General features: G+C 37.3%; 1 protein-coding gene across 1 annotated transcript in view; it reads left to right on the top strand.

Annotated features, from left to right (window-relative positions):
• Positions 1–15,376, top strand: part of LOC135197158 (uridine-cytidine kinase 2-like) — a 162,650-nt gene that overhangs the window by 41,162 nt on the left and 106,112 nt on the right. The window contains 3 exon segments of the mRNA XM_064224138.1: positions 3,941–4,011; positions 4,014–4,040; positions 5,334–5,382. Of these exon segments, the coding sequence (XP_064080208.1) occupies positions 3,941–4,011; positions 4,014–4,040; positions 5,334–5,382 (147 nt within the window).

Below are 15,376 nucleotides of genomic sequence, written 5' to 3'. Positions count from 1 at the left end.
TTAGAGAAAGTCTCAGCCTTCCTAGGGAGAGAGACTTGCTCGGCAAGGGGAATGGATGAGTCTGCTGGCACCATTTCCTCGCTGGAAAAGTTTGTCTCCTTGGGAAGACTGCACCTCAGGCCTCTTCAATTTTTCCTAGCGGAAGAATGGAAACCCAAGGAGGATCTGAATGCGATCTTAAAGATCTCAAATACAGTAAAAAGCCACTTAAGATGGTGGCTCGACCCTCAGAAGTTGCGAGAGGGCTAGTCCCTAAATCTTCTGAGCCCCGACCTAGTGTTGTTTTCAGACGCTTCCATTTCCGGTTGGGGAGCAACACTAGGAGGGGAGGAAGTCAGGCTCCTGGAGAGGGGAACAGGTAGCCTGGCACATCAATGTGAAAGAACTAGCAAGCGATCTTCCTGTCGCTGCAGTTCTTTGAAGACAAAGTGACAGGCAGGTCATCCAAGTCAACTCGGACAGCACACAGCCCTTGCATATCTGAAGAATCAGGGAGGAACTCCCTCCCGATCCCTTTTTCACCTGGCAAGGGAAGTTCTGCTATGGGCAGATGTGAAACAGATAAAGATTCTGACGAGATTTCGTCGCAGGTGTGCAGAACGTCAGAGCGGACCTTCTCAGTCGACAAGATCAAATCCTGCCAACAGAGTGGACCTTACACCAAGAAGTGTGTCAGCAACTATGGAAGTTGTGGGGACGTCCTCTGGTCGACCTGTTCGCGACGTCGAGGACGAAAAGGCTTCCTCTGTATTGCTCCCCGGTCCTGGATCCAGGAGCAATTGCGGTGGATGCGTTGCTCTGGAGTTGGACAGACCTAGACCTTTACGCTTTTCCTCCATTCAAGATCATGGGGGAAGTCATGAGGAAGTTCGCAGCGTCAGAAGGGACAAGGTTGACCCTGATCGCCCCGATGTGGCCAGCAAGAGAATGGTTCACAGAGGTCATGACATTCCTTGTGGACTTCCCAAGGACGTTGCCTTGGAGGAGAGATCTACTCAAACAGCCTCACTTCGAAAGGTATCACCAAAACCTCTCCGCTCTGGATCTGACTGCGTTCAGACTATCGAAAAGTTGGCCAGAGCGAGAGGTTTTTCGAAAGCAGCTGCGAGAGCAATCGCTAATGCTAGAAGAGCCTCTTCAAGAGCTGTTTACCAATCAAAGTGGGCCTCCTTCAGGGCATGGTGCAGAAAGGAAGGAATTTCCTCTTCCACGACCTCTGTGAACCAGATAGCCGATTTTTTGCTTTTCCTACGAAATGTACAAAAATTGGCAGTCCGACCGACCATTAAGGGATATAAAAGTATGTTGTCGGCCGTTTTTTTCGACACAGAGGACTGGACCTCTCTGACAACAAGGATCTCCACGACCTTTTGAGATCATTTGAAACCACCAAGATTCCACAAGCGAGACCGCCTTCTTGGAACCTCGATGTGGTTCTTAAATTTTTAATGTCAAGTCCTTTTGAGCCTCTCCACGAAGCGTCTCTACGGAACTTGACAAAGAAAGCGCTTTTTCTAACTTCTCTGGCGACAGCGAAGAGAGTTAGTGAAATCTAAGCGTTCAGTAGCCAAGTGGGATTCAAGGGGGACAACGCTGTCTGCTCGTTGAGTCCAACTTTCTTGGCTAAGAACGAGAACCCGTCTAACCCTTGGCCCAAGAGCTTTGAGATCAAAGGTATGTCATGTCTCGTGTGTCAAGAACCAGAGAGAGCCCTGTGGCCTGTCAGGGCTCTCAAGTTCTATATTCACAGAACTAAAGAGGTAAGAGGTCCCTCAGGTAATCTCTGGTGCTCGGTGAAAAGACCAGAATTGCCTTTGTCAAAGAATGCTGTGGCTTTCTTTTTGAGGGACGTCATTAAAGAGGCTCATTCATCTTGCCAGAAGACTGATTTGAGCCTCTTACAAGTGAAAGCTCACGAAGTCAGAGCCGTAGCTACCTCTCTTGCCTTCCAAAGGAATATATGTCTATCAAGGATATCCTTGATAGCGCCTTTTGGGGGAGCAATTCTGTATTCGCCTCACATTACCTTCGGGATGTGAGAACGATTTACGAGAACTGTAGCTCTTTGGGGCCATACATTTCTGCGGACACAGTTTTGGGGGCTGAAGGTAGCTCTCTCCCTATCCCTTAGCTTAGAATAGGTTAGTTTTATTGTTGTGTTTTTGGTTGATGGTGAGATCTTCTGTGGAAATCTCCCATTCTTTAGATTAACTGTCAGGGGTGTTTTGGTTAGTTGGTCAGGTGGTGGTCAGTTGCTTCGTAGCCCTCATATGTTTGGCTCGATGGTCTTGTCACGTTGAGGTCACGTCCCCGTTGACAGAGCATCCAGAGCGCACCAGCACTACAGGTCTCCACCTGGCTGGCAACTCTGATTAAAGCAGAAGCAGGCTTAAGTGACAGTAATCACAGAGTCTACTTTGCTAACAGGTAAGGAACCAAGATGTACATCATCTACTTAATTTAAGTTTCCTAAAAATCCTATTCTGTCTCTTCCCACCATCCGAAGGTGGATTCAGCTATATATATATCTTGACATGTAAGTTTCATGAACAAAATGTTATTGTTATAATACAATTAAGTTTGTTCATACTTACCTGGCAGATATATATAATTAGAGTGCCCACCCTCCTCCCCTCAGGAGACAGTGGCATGGATAAAATATGAATAGAAAATGGGAATGGTTCCTGATATCCGCCTCCCAGCGGCGGGAATGGGTACTACCACCTGGTCGCCCACTACGTGTGCCGCGAGTTTTGAAATTCTGTCGGACGTCAGAAAATACAGCTATATATATATCTGCCAGGTAAGTATGAACAAACTTAATTGTATTATAACAATAACATTTTACTTATTTTACCCAGTTACATTCCTTGTGTTGTTATCATATCGTATTATAGAATATGAACATTATGATCATGTGCCATTTAATTTCTGACAATGCATGATAAAGTATACTTTAAATTAAAATGTACTTAATTTTTACTTAGGAAAATCACCTTGGAGAATCGGCACTTTTTAACAAGTCGACAACTATGCAACTCTTCATAAACATGTGATGATTACTGATGTTAAATGCATTATCAGTGGAAACTACTGGAACCGAGACAGGCATAGTAAATCCAGCTAAGGATAATTTACATAGTAGTAAATGTGACTTGCACAGTACATGATACATGTGGTGAAATCATCTATGGGAATTATTTCAAGAGTTGCACAATTCATGAGTATTAAGGTTAAATAGTGCATTCTGATGCTGTACATATTTCAGTGTTAAATAGGTTTTTTTGGTGTTGTAAATTTTTTCAGTTTTACATAGTTATTTTTGTTGGAATAAAATTTGTTAAGTGTATTTATGCAGCAAGCATTTGATCTAAAAGCTGAAAGACACCTGGCCCCTAGGTGTTTCCAATAATAGATTTTGGACCTGTAACTATAATTAGACCATTTCATTCACAACAATAAATCATATATGTTGTGGGTTTTGTATGGGTAAGTTAATTTTCCTTGTGTAAAAATTACATTTTGAGTTAATCATGCCAAGATGAGAAATGACTGAATTACCTTGCTAAAGAATAAAAACTCCCAATTAATGCACTAAAAATGGTTTTAAGAACCCAGAGCCAGTATTCTGTACACCAGTCAAGAGGGAATAAGTGGAATTTGATTATGCTCTTTGTAGATGAGGTATCAATGTTTCTGCAGTTGTTACTTTTATAAAATCAAGGTTATTCTAGCAAAAGGGAGGTTGTTTTCCAAAAAAGAAATAGAAGAACTGCCATGTAATTGATGGATTCCAGGGAACAATTGTATTCTTTTTAGAAAACTTGAATGTACAGTAGTAGTTGGAAATGATTTGCTCTATCATAGCCATCATCATCATCAGCATAATCACACTTGGCAGAGCTATTTCTTCCAGTAATCAGTGCCGTTTCCTTTTCAGTGATGCGTGACACCAGAGACCGTGCCAGAAATTTAGAGCATGTCTTAAATCAATACACGAACTTAGTACCTGAACCGCCTTCGAAGAATTTTGTTTGCCTGTAAAGTATGTGGACATTCGTTTTTCTCTTCCATATTTTCTTAATGTATATTTTTGCAAGGGAGTTTTTTTTTTTTTCTTCTTCTTTTTAAATACCAAAATGTCTATCCAGATTTGCTTTTCTGCCTTGTTTTCCACTTCAGTTTTCCTTTTGGCCCCACCCTGTAATATTCCGTTTAAAATATAAAGGTCATGTTTTTTCAGTTGATGTGTTAGAAGATAATTCAACTTTTTTTGCATGTGTAAGTTTTTAGGGTATAGTTTTACATGAGAAAGCAAATAAATTATTGGCTTGTGCCAAATTGAGATACACAGATTTGAGTATCAGTAAAGAAGGAAAGTTTCCTTTGACTGGATTATCTCCATTTGCGTGGCAAAACAAAATTTTTACATTGATACATACTTGAACATTTTCAGTGTAACTTGTGGAGAGACTTATATACCTAGATTTATTCAAATATTATTAGTCAGTTTTACTGTACACAATAATACCAAAATCTTATGTGATTCAGGTTGTGCAAATTCACAATAGCACGAACTTTTCAATGGAACCTAACTAATCTTCGCAAGTATTTCACAGACGCGAACACGAGCGCCACCTTATCGCTTTTATGTGTAGAGTAAATAACATTAATAAAAATAATAATTTCTCTCTCTCTCTCTCTCTCTCTCTCTCTCTCTCTCTCTCTCTCTCTCTCTCTCTCTCTCTCTCTCTGTCTAAGTTAGTGGTGAGTAATTTTTAATTGATCTATTAATACCTTTACTGTTTAGAACTCTAATTATGCTGTTCTAAAACATAGACACATAACTAAGAGTTGTATTAGTCCAAGTGAAAAGCAGTGTTTGTTCATGAAAAGGAATTTCAGAACAAAAAGAAAGACAGGATACAGAATTTCTTAAAAGTGGTTGAGAAGACTTCTAAAAATAGATCGGTTGGTCGGAATGAAGGGGAAAAGAAGAGAAATGTGTTGTACGTATGTAATCTCACACACGCCTATATTTATATCAACCATTTATTTCCTTTTTTAAGGGTAATGTATTAAGCTAGATTTTAAATGAAATTACAGAAATTTTAATTTTATTTCAAAGTTAGCTTAAGATTTAGTTGGCATGATTAGGGTCATATTTATTATTTAAACTCTAGACGTAAGCATTTATTAACATTGTTAGAGACTGTGCCAAACTTACGTGAAAATTCCCTTTGCGTGAGGCGGTCAGAAACCTAACCTCGCGGAATTTCGGGTTATTACTGTATTTGTCATAGCTTTAGTTTAATTTTATTTTCTTTTTTCAGACAAAGAAGTTTGCGGATGTCATAATTCCAAGGGGAGCAGAGAACACAGGTTAGTTGAGTTTTCTTGTTCTGTTTTTCTCATTTCCAGTTTAGTGCACAACTAGTCATAACAAATGATGCTAGGTGGTGTGAATTAATACATACAGCATTGCATTAGCACCAGTTACTGTTATGGCATTCACCTTTTGTAGGTTTAGTTGCACAAGTGACACTCCACTTGGTCTTAGTTTTAATTTCTTGTAAAGCCTTGATGCTTTATCCTCAGCTTTGCCATTAGTTAAAACCCATGTGTAGGATAGAAGCTTCGTATTTAGATAGAACAATATTTCATCATCGGCAGTCTCCACATGTAGCCTTGAAATAAGCTGTCAAAGGTTTTACAGGTATATCGGGGTCTTTTAATTTTTTTTAGGTTTATTCAGACTTTTATTTGATGTTATTCAGTATGTCTTACTGGCTGTTATATCTCATTAATAGATTGTGTATTGAAGTTGATTCTCATATTCAGAACACAGAAAAATTCTCTCTTTTATTGAAGGAAAAAGTTGATGTGTGTGCTGAAGAAACTAATATATGCAGCAAATAAACTAAATCTAACTAAATTCCTGATTTTTAGTGAATGTATTCAAACAGTTGTACCTAATAGAATATGAGAATGTTCAACAAAGTTTATTATATTTAGACAAGAACAGGATTTTAGTGATCATAACCTGCTACAGCAATAATTGTTTTTAGACTACAGTCCCAGTAAGTGGAGGGGATGTTAATTGAAGCTGATTGTTGTTAGTAGGCTGAAGTTCCTGTAAGTGTATGGGGCGCTGCTTGAAGCTGATTTTTGCTTTAATATCTTCAAGGGAAATCTTAGTAATGCTCGGAAGTGGAAGCACAGTTCATCCTTGTTGTCATCTGTAAGGTTTAAAGACTAGGTGTTTTTAAGTAGACTAATACCACTTGGTTTAATCCCTAGTTGGGGTTGCTGTTTCTCTCTTAAAAGTTGGAAAGTTATAGTCCCTGGGGAAAACAAGACATATCATTAGCTGTACAGCATAGTGGTAGAGGAATGAGTAGCCAAACCAGGCAGTTCATGGATTGCAGGCCTCCAAGGAATTAATGTGAGCAATGGCGACCACCTTTGTGGAAGTGTGACACTCAGGTTGACCTTATTGAAACATTGAGTTGTTACTTATCAAAAAGAGACTGGGAAGCCATCATGCAATGGAGACAGTATTGATGCAGTCTTGCAGTTTGTCATGAAGTATCAGGATTTTAAGTTCTGCGTACATAATAATTATAATCATTAGCAATTTGTGTTCAAGTGAGGCTGTTCCCATATCAATTAGTTTTTCCTCTCGGGCTTTCACCATTTATCCCTCTTTTCTTGTTTGTTCTCTCTCTTCTATTCACCATTTTTTCCCTTTTTTCTTGTTTGTTCTCTCAGTTTTCTGTTTTCTTTTTAATGTCATTCATCTTTGAGTGAGTGTTATGGTTTGATTTATATTTCTTTTGATTTAGTGCAAGCAGCCTTCATTTTTTTTTTCTCCCAACCTGCTGTTAATAATGGTATAACTATAGGTATCATGCAATAGAGATTCATTTAGTCATATCAGTTTCTAGATCACTGTTAATTTCAATAGCAGATCATTAACCAAGAAATTGTTTAATGATCAGAAAAGACTACAGTACAACATATGTCAAGATACTTTGATTATTATTAGGTAATTAACCAAACCACTAACTCTATAAGCAGTTACATGATGGAGAGGGATTGTTACGGCCTTTGAGAGAGGTCCGCTTCAGGTTCGATATGAAATAAATAAAAAAAAAATATTTCAACACCAACAGTTGAAAACGGGGGATACGAATATAGAAAAAGAGACTAACACAACAAAGGTTTATTTACAAGCTTACTAACAAAGGTAAATGCAGAATGGTATCTCCTATTTACATAAAAAGATAGAATCTTACACTGCATGAACTGGGGGAACAGCGAGGTAATTCAAATACTTGCTGGTAGGTTTAGTGACTCGAAGCGATGGCTTCCCAAAAGGAAAACTGTGATTGCAGACGTCCTCTTGACTCCGTATTGCAGAAAATAATGTCTACTCTCGATACTTGAAAGTCCGGAACTCCCCAAAACCTCTAGCAGGACACTTCCTCTCTGAAGTCTTCTCAACGTCGAGATAACTCGGTCGTCCACTCCTGGAGATGACTAGACCAAAATCCAACCAACTCTCGAGCAACTTTTCTTCTGATCCTTAGTCGGTTCCTTTTTTCTTATCTCTCGGATGATCTCTGCTGCTGCTGATCTTTCACTGATAATCTGATCTGTGGTTCATACTGAGGAGATATCTCTGTGACTAACTGGTGATCTCTCTCTCCTGCTCGTCCGTCGTATTTATACGGCACTCTGGGGGCGGAGCCTACGGCGAACGTCACAGGCTCCCGAGATTACTAGAACGTCTTAGAAGACTCTTGACGGAATATTGCATCATATTTTGCTGCGTTCCTCCCGACACTTTGGCGCGTGTTACGCTCCACAACACGCCCGACAATTCCAGAACAACCGCGAAAACAGGTGCCTCCAACACAGGTGCAAAAGCCTCCTTGCTGCCGAACTTCTCGAAAATGCGTTTTCCTTTCCTTTAACTTCCTTTGCTATGAAGCAATTACCATCACAGGGTTATAGGATACTAGTGCATACTCACTCAGTAACTTGCTTGGTAGTAGTTGGCTGTTAATGATATTTGTACCAGGCTTGATTTGAGCATAATCCATGATAAGTTGGATTTTTTTTTTTTTTTTTTTTTTAAACAGATTTCGAGAATTTTCTTTAGGTTATTATGCTTAAAGAGGCAATATTCTTAATTCTGTTTCCTTCCCTTCCACAACATTCTGGTCTGTGGATGAGGAAGGCATATCACAACCTTACACTCCTCCAGCCGTACCTTCCTTAACACTAGACACACTTCCGTGGAATTCCTGGCCCCTCAATCCTACGGACATAGGACCTATGTGATATGACAGCCAATCATTACTAGCTCTTGAAAAGCTGCCCGTAGAGCATGAACCTGGCGGGTTATGGGAAGTATTTAATACAGGTGAAGAAACACATGGATCAGCATCATGATTGGTCAGAACAAAAGAAACTGAAGATGCTTAGTCATCCAAAGATGGAGGCATCTCCTTTCTCCTGAACTGACCCTTGTCATGAAAATTAGTAATTGTATGTCCATTTTCTCACGTGTAAACAACATACTGAACAAGGATTAGTAATTGTACATACATTTTCTCTGCACCTACTTACTGCACATTGTGGACACCAATGTTAAAAGTCTTGAACAAGGAAACACTAATTCCAGGGACATTTCCTCTGTTTCTTGCGAGAACCCAAAGAAACCTTTGCCGGGGAGTTATAAGGATCTATTATGTCCCGAAACTGGTATAATCCAACATCGGTGACCCTGGTAGTTGTGACGCCAGATAACTCACAATCAATCAATCCAACAGAAAACACACACACTGAAACAGAGAGAAATGAAAAGCGGGCAAGCACGTCCTCTCTTAAAGGCGGTAAGAAAGTAATTAGTGCGGTCACAAGATGCCAAAGGGATTGTGGGAGATCCCACATAGCGCGTGATCAAACACAGATGCCAATAGTTCCTTGCGGACACAACTTTTTGTTACCGGTTTTTACAGCTGGTGCTAGAAGATTTATCCTAATGTTAATACCTTAGGTCTGTTATTTTTGAAATAACAAATTGTTTGAGATTTATTTTTTATGCATAGCATGCATTAACATGATCTTGGACAAGGTACAAGGGGTCCTTGTTGACAGTTATTTTTGTGGATTTTTTTTTCAAACTTGGGATTTTGATAATTGCTTTGTGTCCACAATTATTAAACGATTTTAATGTTTTTCACATTGCATTTAACATAACACCTACACAGAATGATTGATGATTTTTGTCTTGTAGTCATGCACTAGCAGTGGATTTACCACTTGTCTTGTAGACAGAATAGCCTTGGGCACTAGTTCTTTGCGTCTTTTGTCTGCCTCTGTCCATCTGCTTGTTAATTTGTCTGTCTTGTGTACACATTGTCCTCACTATTACTCCTACTTGCTTGAAAGAATTCCAGTCAAATGTATATCTGTCTTATTTATCTGGGTGTCTGCCAAGCTTTTTCTGCCATTGCATCATCTTGTACAAGAGTAAAGGAATTTCAGTCAAACTTGATAAATGAATACATCATACATAGCTGTGCATGAAGAGAAATTGTTCATATTTGTGTCTATCGAACTTATTCTACTTTGAACTAATAGATTTCCCATGGTAACCAAGGAGTAACTATGTTTCCTGAGCATTGAGGTGCATATCTCTCTCTCTCTCTCTCTCTCTCTCTCTCTCTCTCTCTCTCTCTCATCAACGACTTCAGTTACTTCATCCTATCTTCTAGATTTCAGTTTTTATTTTTTGTATTTATTTTTTTTAAGCCATCCCACTGAGCAAACATTATGATTGTCATGCAAAAGATTATCTCTCATCATCATTTGCCTCGAATAGAAACCAGGTCTTAGGGTTACGAGAAATTGTGTTAGACTGTTCTGTTTCTTGTTTCATACTGTTCAGTCCATTCAGGACCCAGATACCTGTCAAATCCATTCAGGTCTCAGAAACCTATATTGATTTATATTTTCTTAATCACTGGAATTAATTGTATTCAAGTTATCCAGTATGTGGTTGTGGTTGAGAGGTTCATCATTCAGGTCAGGGAAAGTATATGTATTTTGAAGTAGGAAATTCTATAATGGAATGGGAATACATCTTCAGGACTCGGAGCTGTTGACATGTAAGGGTAGAGTCCACTGAATGCAAATTATGAAGTTAAAACGACAGACCTTCCAAAATCTAATATCAGTGGATAGATGGACTCATACCAAACATCAGATGATATAGTACTTAGTACCAGTATCAGTTTTGTGCACGTGCAGAAAGGCAACCTTCAGTTTCTGATAACTAAAGGAATGTTTTCATGTAAGGTATTTTTTAGTGTTGTTTGGAAACTATCAGGTAATAAAAAATTTTCAGGGATGTTCGTTAGTTTCCGGATGTGAGTAGCCATATTTTTCATTTAAGTGGTTCAAATTTCCTGTCTGGTTGGTCATTTATAGAATCACTCATCCAATAGCCTCCCAAGCAAAGGCGATAGTTACTGGCAGTTATGAGGAGCTGTTGCACTCTTCTAGTTCAGCAATTCTAATGAGTAGTTTGTAGTGTTGGGCTTGGTTGCATTTCTTGAACAATATAGGGTTCTCATAGTATTATATCTGAAGCAAACCCTGTTATTTTTTTCACCGTTTTGAAAAACTTTTCATAACATTCATTAATAGTAAGATATTTACAGAGTTAATTATTATTTTGTTAGTTTTTAGAACTATGTAGTGACAAACTCTTCATAAATCATATCCAGTCCAAAACATATATGCTAGTAATACTAATGTGTAGTTAATTACTATATTGATTTTTTTATGGGAGGGTCTGAGTCTGAAGCAGTGCAGCTCCATTTCCTGTTGATATTTTCTATTACTGCTGTTAATGCTGGAAAGTTATCCAGGCAACTGAAGGTTGTAAAAATTACATTTGTGTTTGTCTCTTTCTTCCTATATAAGTGTTAAGTGGTTTATGCAGAGGTTTAATGTAATATTAGATACTTCATGTACCTTTATGATAAAGTGAAAGGAAACGGGAGTATGGGTAGAGTGAATAGTTATATATTGAAGAGTTGGTAATGGAAAGAGGAGACCTACGCAGGGATAAACTTGACTAACTTTCCCAGAATGATTGTGACCTTCAGCTCTTGGCTTTTATGTTTTATTATATTCCATTAACTGTGAGTCATAGGGTAGCTAACTTTATAATTTGTGAAGATAATTATTTTAAAGTTAAGAATAATGAAAGTTAGGTAATTTCATTTATTTTTTTTATTAACTATGCATTATCTAAGTACACTAGTGTGAAGGAGGGGAAAATTAGTTTTGTAATTAACCTTTAAACATCGAAGCGGTATTTTAAAAATAGTCTCCCTTATGCTGGCTGCGTTCGCAAGTGAGCGCCGAAGCGGATTATTATTATTATTATTAATTTTTTTTTTTCTTTTCTTTTTTTTCTTTTCTTTCCCCCCCCCTCAAAAAAAAAATCACAGCACACTTAGTTGTCAAGATTAAGAGTTCATTTTTGGCTGCTTTTTTTGTCATTGCCTGAAGTTTAGTATGCAACCATCAGAAATGAAAAAAAATATATATAAATATTGGGATATATGACAGCGCAAAAAAAAAATTCATAATTGTATACAAATCGCGCTGTGAGCAGAATGGTTAAAGCTAACAAGTTAATTTTTTTTCGTTGTATTGTACTCTAAATTGCAATCATTTTGGTATATGACACATTGTAAAACAATCAAGGCAACACAGAAAATATTATCACAAAATGATGCATGAATTCGTAACGCGTGCACGTAAAAAGAAGCTGTTTTCAAAAATTCACCATAAATCGAGATATTGTGCTAGAGACTTCCCATTTGTTGCAAAATGAAGGTAATTGATTGAATATTACTAGACTGTAAGTGTTGTAGCTTACAATTGCAGTTTTTGACTATTTCGTTTGAGTTAAAGTTGACCGAACGACAAATTTTTTCTATTTATCGTTATTTATATGAAAATATTTCAAAACTGATAAAAGCTTCAACCATAGGTTGTTTTTAGTTGTATTCTACATGAAATTGCGCACATTTTCATATACTAAAACTTTATGTAACGACTAATTTAAAATGGTGCAAACATTACGACAATCAGACGAAAAAATTTATGATTTTTTTTGGAAGAATTACCGCGCGGACATAAGGAATTTTTTTTTTTTTTTTTCTTCTTCTTCTTCTTCTTCTTCTTCTTCTTCTTCGTCTTCTTCTTCGTCTTCTTCTTCTTCTTCTTCTTCTCCCCCCATAAATTCACCATAAGTCAAAATATTGTGGTTGAGACTTCCAATTTGTTGCAAAATAAAGGTAAATGATTGAATATTACTAGAATGTAAGAGTTTTAGCTTAAATTGCGTTTTTTTACCATTTCGGTCGAGTCAAAATGGACCGAAGGTTGATATTTTGGCACTTATCATTATTTATATGAAAATATTTCAAAACTGATAAAAGCTACAACCATGGGTTGTTTTTTGTTGTATTCTACATGAAATTGCACAGATTTCCATATATAAAACTTTATGTAACGACTAATTTAAAATGGTGCAAACATTACGACAATCGGACAAAAAAATTTATGATTTTTTCGGAAGAGTTACCGCGCGGACGTAAGGAAAAAGTCTTTTTTCATAAATTCACCATAAATCAAAATATTGAAGGTAAATGATTGAATATTACTAGAATATAAGAGTTTTAGCTTACAATTGGGTTTTTCGACCATTTCGGTCAAGTCAAAAAATGAAGGTAAATGATTGAATATTACTAGAATAGAAGAGTTTTAGCTTACAATTGCGTTTTTCGACCATTTCGGTCGAGTCAAAGTTGACCGAAGGTTGAAATTTTGGCACATCGTTATTTATATGAAAATATTTCAAAACTGATAAAAGCTACAACCATGAGTTGTTTTTTGTTGTATTTTACATGAAATTGCGCACATTTTCATATATAATACTCCATGTAACATCTAATATAAAATGATGTAAAAATTATGTCATTGACGAAATAATTTCGGAGATGTGTCGCTGATACTTTTTAGTGAGAGGAGAAAGAAATTCGCGTTTGCACGCCTGGGTAACGATTGTAAACAAAACAACGCCTTGATCCGTGAGCTCCCAGCACCCCCCAAGGCGCATGATTCAAAAGATTTAGCCTAGTAGGCCTATAACTATTTTTCCGCGAATTTAAAAAAAAAAAAAAAATTATGTAGACGTACCATACGTCCAATCGGCACCCAACAGACAATTTATATCGACGTTTAATATGTCCAATTGGCGTTAAAGGGTTAATATCTTTATTATGTCTTATTCTCTTGTAATGGTGATATAACAGGTACAAATAGAGTACAGGCAGTCCCCGGGTTACGACGGGGTTTCTGTTCTTGAGACGCGTCATAAGCCGAAAATCGTTGTAAGCCGGAACATCGTCAAAAATCCTAAGAAAACTTTACTTTTAATGCTTTGGGTGCATTGAAAACTATGTAAACTGCATTCCTATGGCATTTTTCATCAAAAAACCCTTCAAATATTGATTATTTTGCATTTTTGGTGTCATATTTCATCTGCCAGATGAGCGTTGCAGGCGTCGTAACCCTGGATCATGCGTCGTAACCCTGGAAATAATGTCTGATGAATATAATTGAAAAGCGTCATAACCTCGGAACGTCGTAAGCCGAGACCGTCGTAACCCGGCGACTGCCTGTAGTTGATTTATATGTATTTTCAGTTTAGTTATTACAATAGTGTCGTCTGGAAAAACTAACACCTATTAATAATAATAATAATTTTACTGGAAAGAATCAGTCTTATGTTAATGTATTTGTGCATCTTCATTGTAATCAGGATATTTTAGAGGTTAGGAAAACCTTTATTGTAAAATTTTCAGTGCAGTACAGAACTTGATGCAGTGATTTATGGTGGGCAATAATAAAGAAATTACCCAGTAGTTTGAGGAGGAGGATGTGGCCAAGTTACTTGTGTCTTTCCCATTAATTGTGATGACACGTCAATGTTCCTTAAACAGAACTGAGCACAGTAGTAATAGTGTTGGCCAAAGTATCAGAATGTATGCATCTTCAATTAGCAATTACCTATGTGTTTTTTTAATGATCTGAAAAATGGCATGATACAAATTAATTTTACAAAACGCCCATCACACACTGTAGGATGACTTGTCTACCTGCTCTGTGCATTTCGATTAAGAAATTCCCGTAGGGGGTTAGTGCAGTCAGTGCACCTCATTCAGTGCAATGTAGGCATTACTTGTTTTATGCAGCATCCCTTTGGCCCCTAGCTGCAACTACTTTCTTTCATTTTACTCTACCTCTGTTCATATTCTCTTCTATCTTACTGTTTACCCTCTCCTAATACTTGATTCATAGTGCAACTGCAAGGTTTTCCTCCTTTAACACCTTTTAAACCTTTTACTTTCAATTTCTGTTTCAGTGCTAAATGGCCTTAGTTGCCCCAGTGCTTGGCTTTTTGCCTAAAACCCATAAATCAATCGATTAAGAAATTATTTCCCTACCTGCTGTGTGTGTTTTGATGAAGAAATTATTCCCCTTAGTGTTTTGGTGGTAGCCTTTCCTATATTTTTATGTTTCATTTCACCTAATTATTGATATCTAGTATGATTGTTAGCAGAGTTCTACTCCAGAGAGTACAAAGAATGAGTTGTCGTGTTATTTTTCATTGCTTCTTTAGCAATAGACAGTCTTTCAGGTGTAGATTATCTCGGTTTTGGACGACTTTGGGGTTTAGCAAGCTAACTTTCAAATTATGTTAGCTAGCACTGTTTACCTATACGTATTTAATTCCAGCTTGGCGGCTTTTCCAGCTTAACCGTAGGTCTTAGTATTTTGTAATTTAGCTTTTAGAAGTATGATAAGTTTTTTCTTTTAGTATTTTTAACAGTTTAACACTTTCTTTTTTTATTGTTAACTATTTCTTGATTAGCAATTTTTTTTTCCCTTTTTTCAATTTAGGCATGGCACAAGCCATGCTCTTCTTGCTCACCAATACTTTCTTCGTTTATACTAATGTTAACCTAAGTAATGGCTACAAGGATACAAATTGTCATCTTTGATATGGATGTTGTCCTTGCAAATGTGGGATCGGTAGAAGCTTTGAAAATAAAGTTTGAAATATTGCAGTCTCCCAAATGAGGGGCTATGGGCAGCCCTAGTTGACACGTACTTTATGCCTCTTATTGAAAAAATGTTTCACTACAATATTCTACTAATGGAAATCATTCTATTTTTCCCAGTTTATTTGTTTTCCGTGACAAATTATTGCAATTTG

Source organism: Macrobrachium nipponense, chromosome 18, assembly GCF_015104395.2.
Source record: "Macrobrachium nipponense isolate FS-2020 chromosome 18, ASM1510439v2, whole genome shotgun sequence".
Classification (NCBI taxonomy): domain Eukaryota; kingdom Metazoa; phylum Arthropoda; class Malacostraca; order Decapoda; family Palaemonidae; genus Macrobrachium; species Macrobrachium nipponense.
This window is presented reverse-complemented; position numbering and strand designations above follow the sequence as displayed.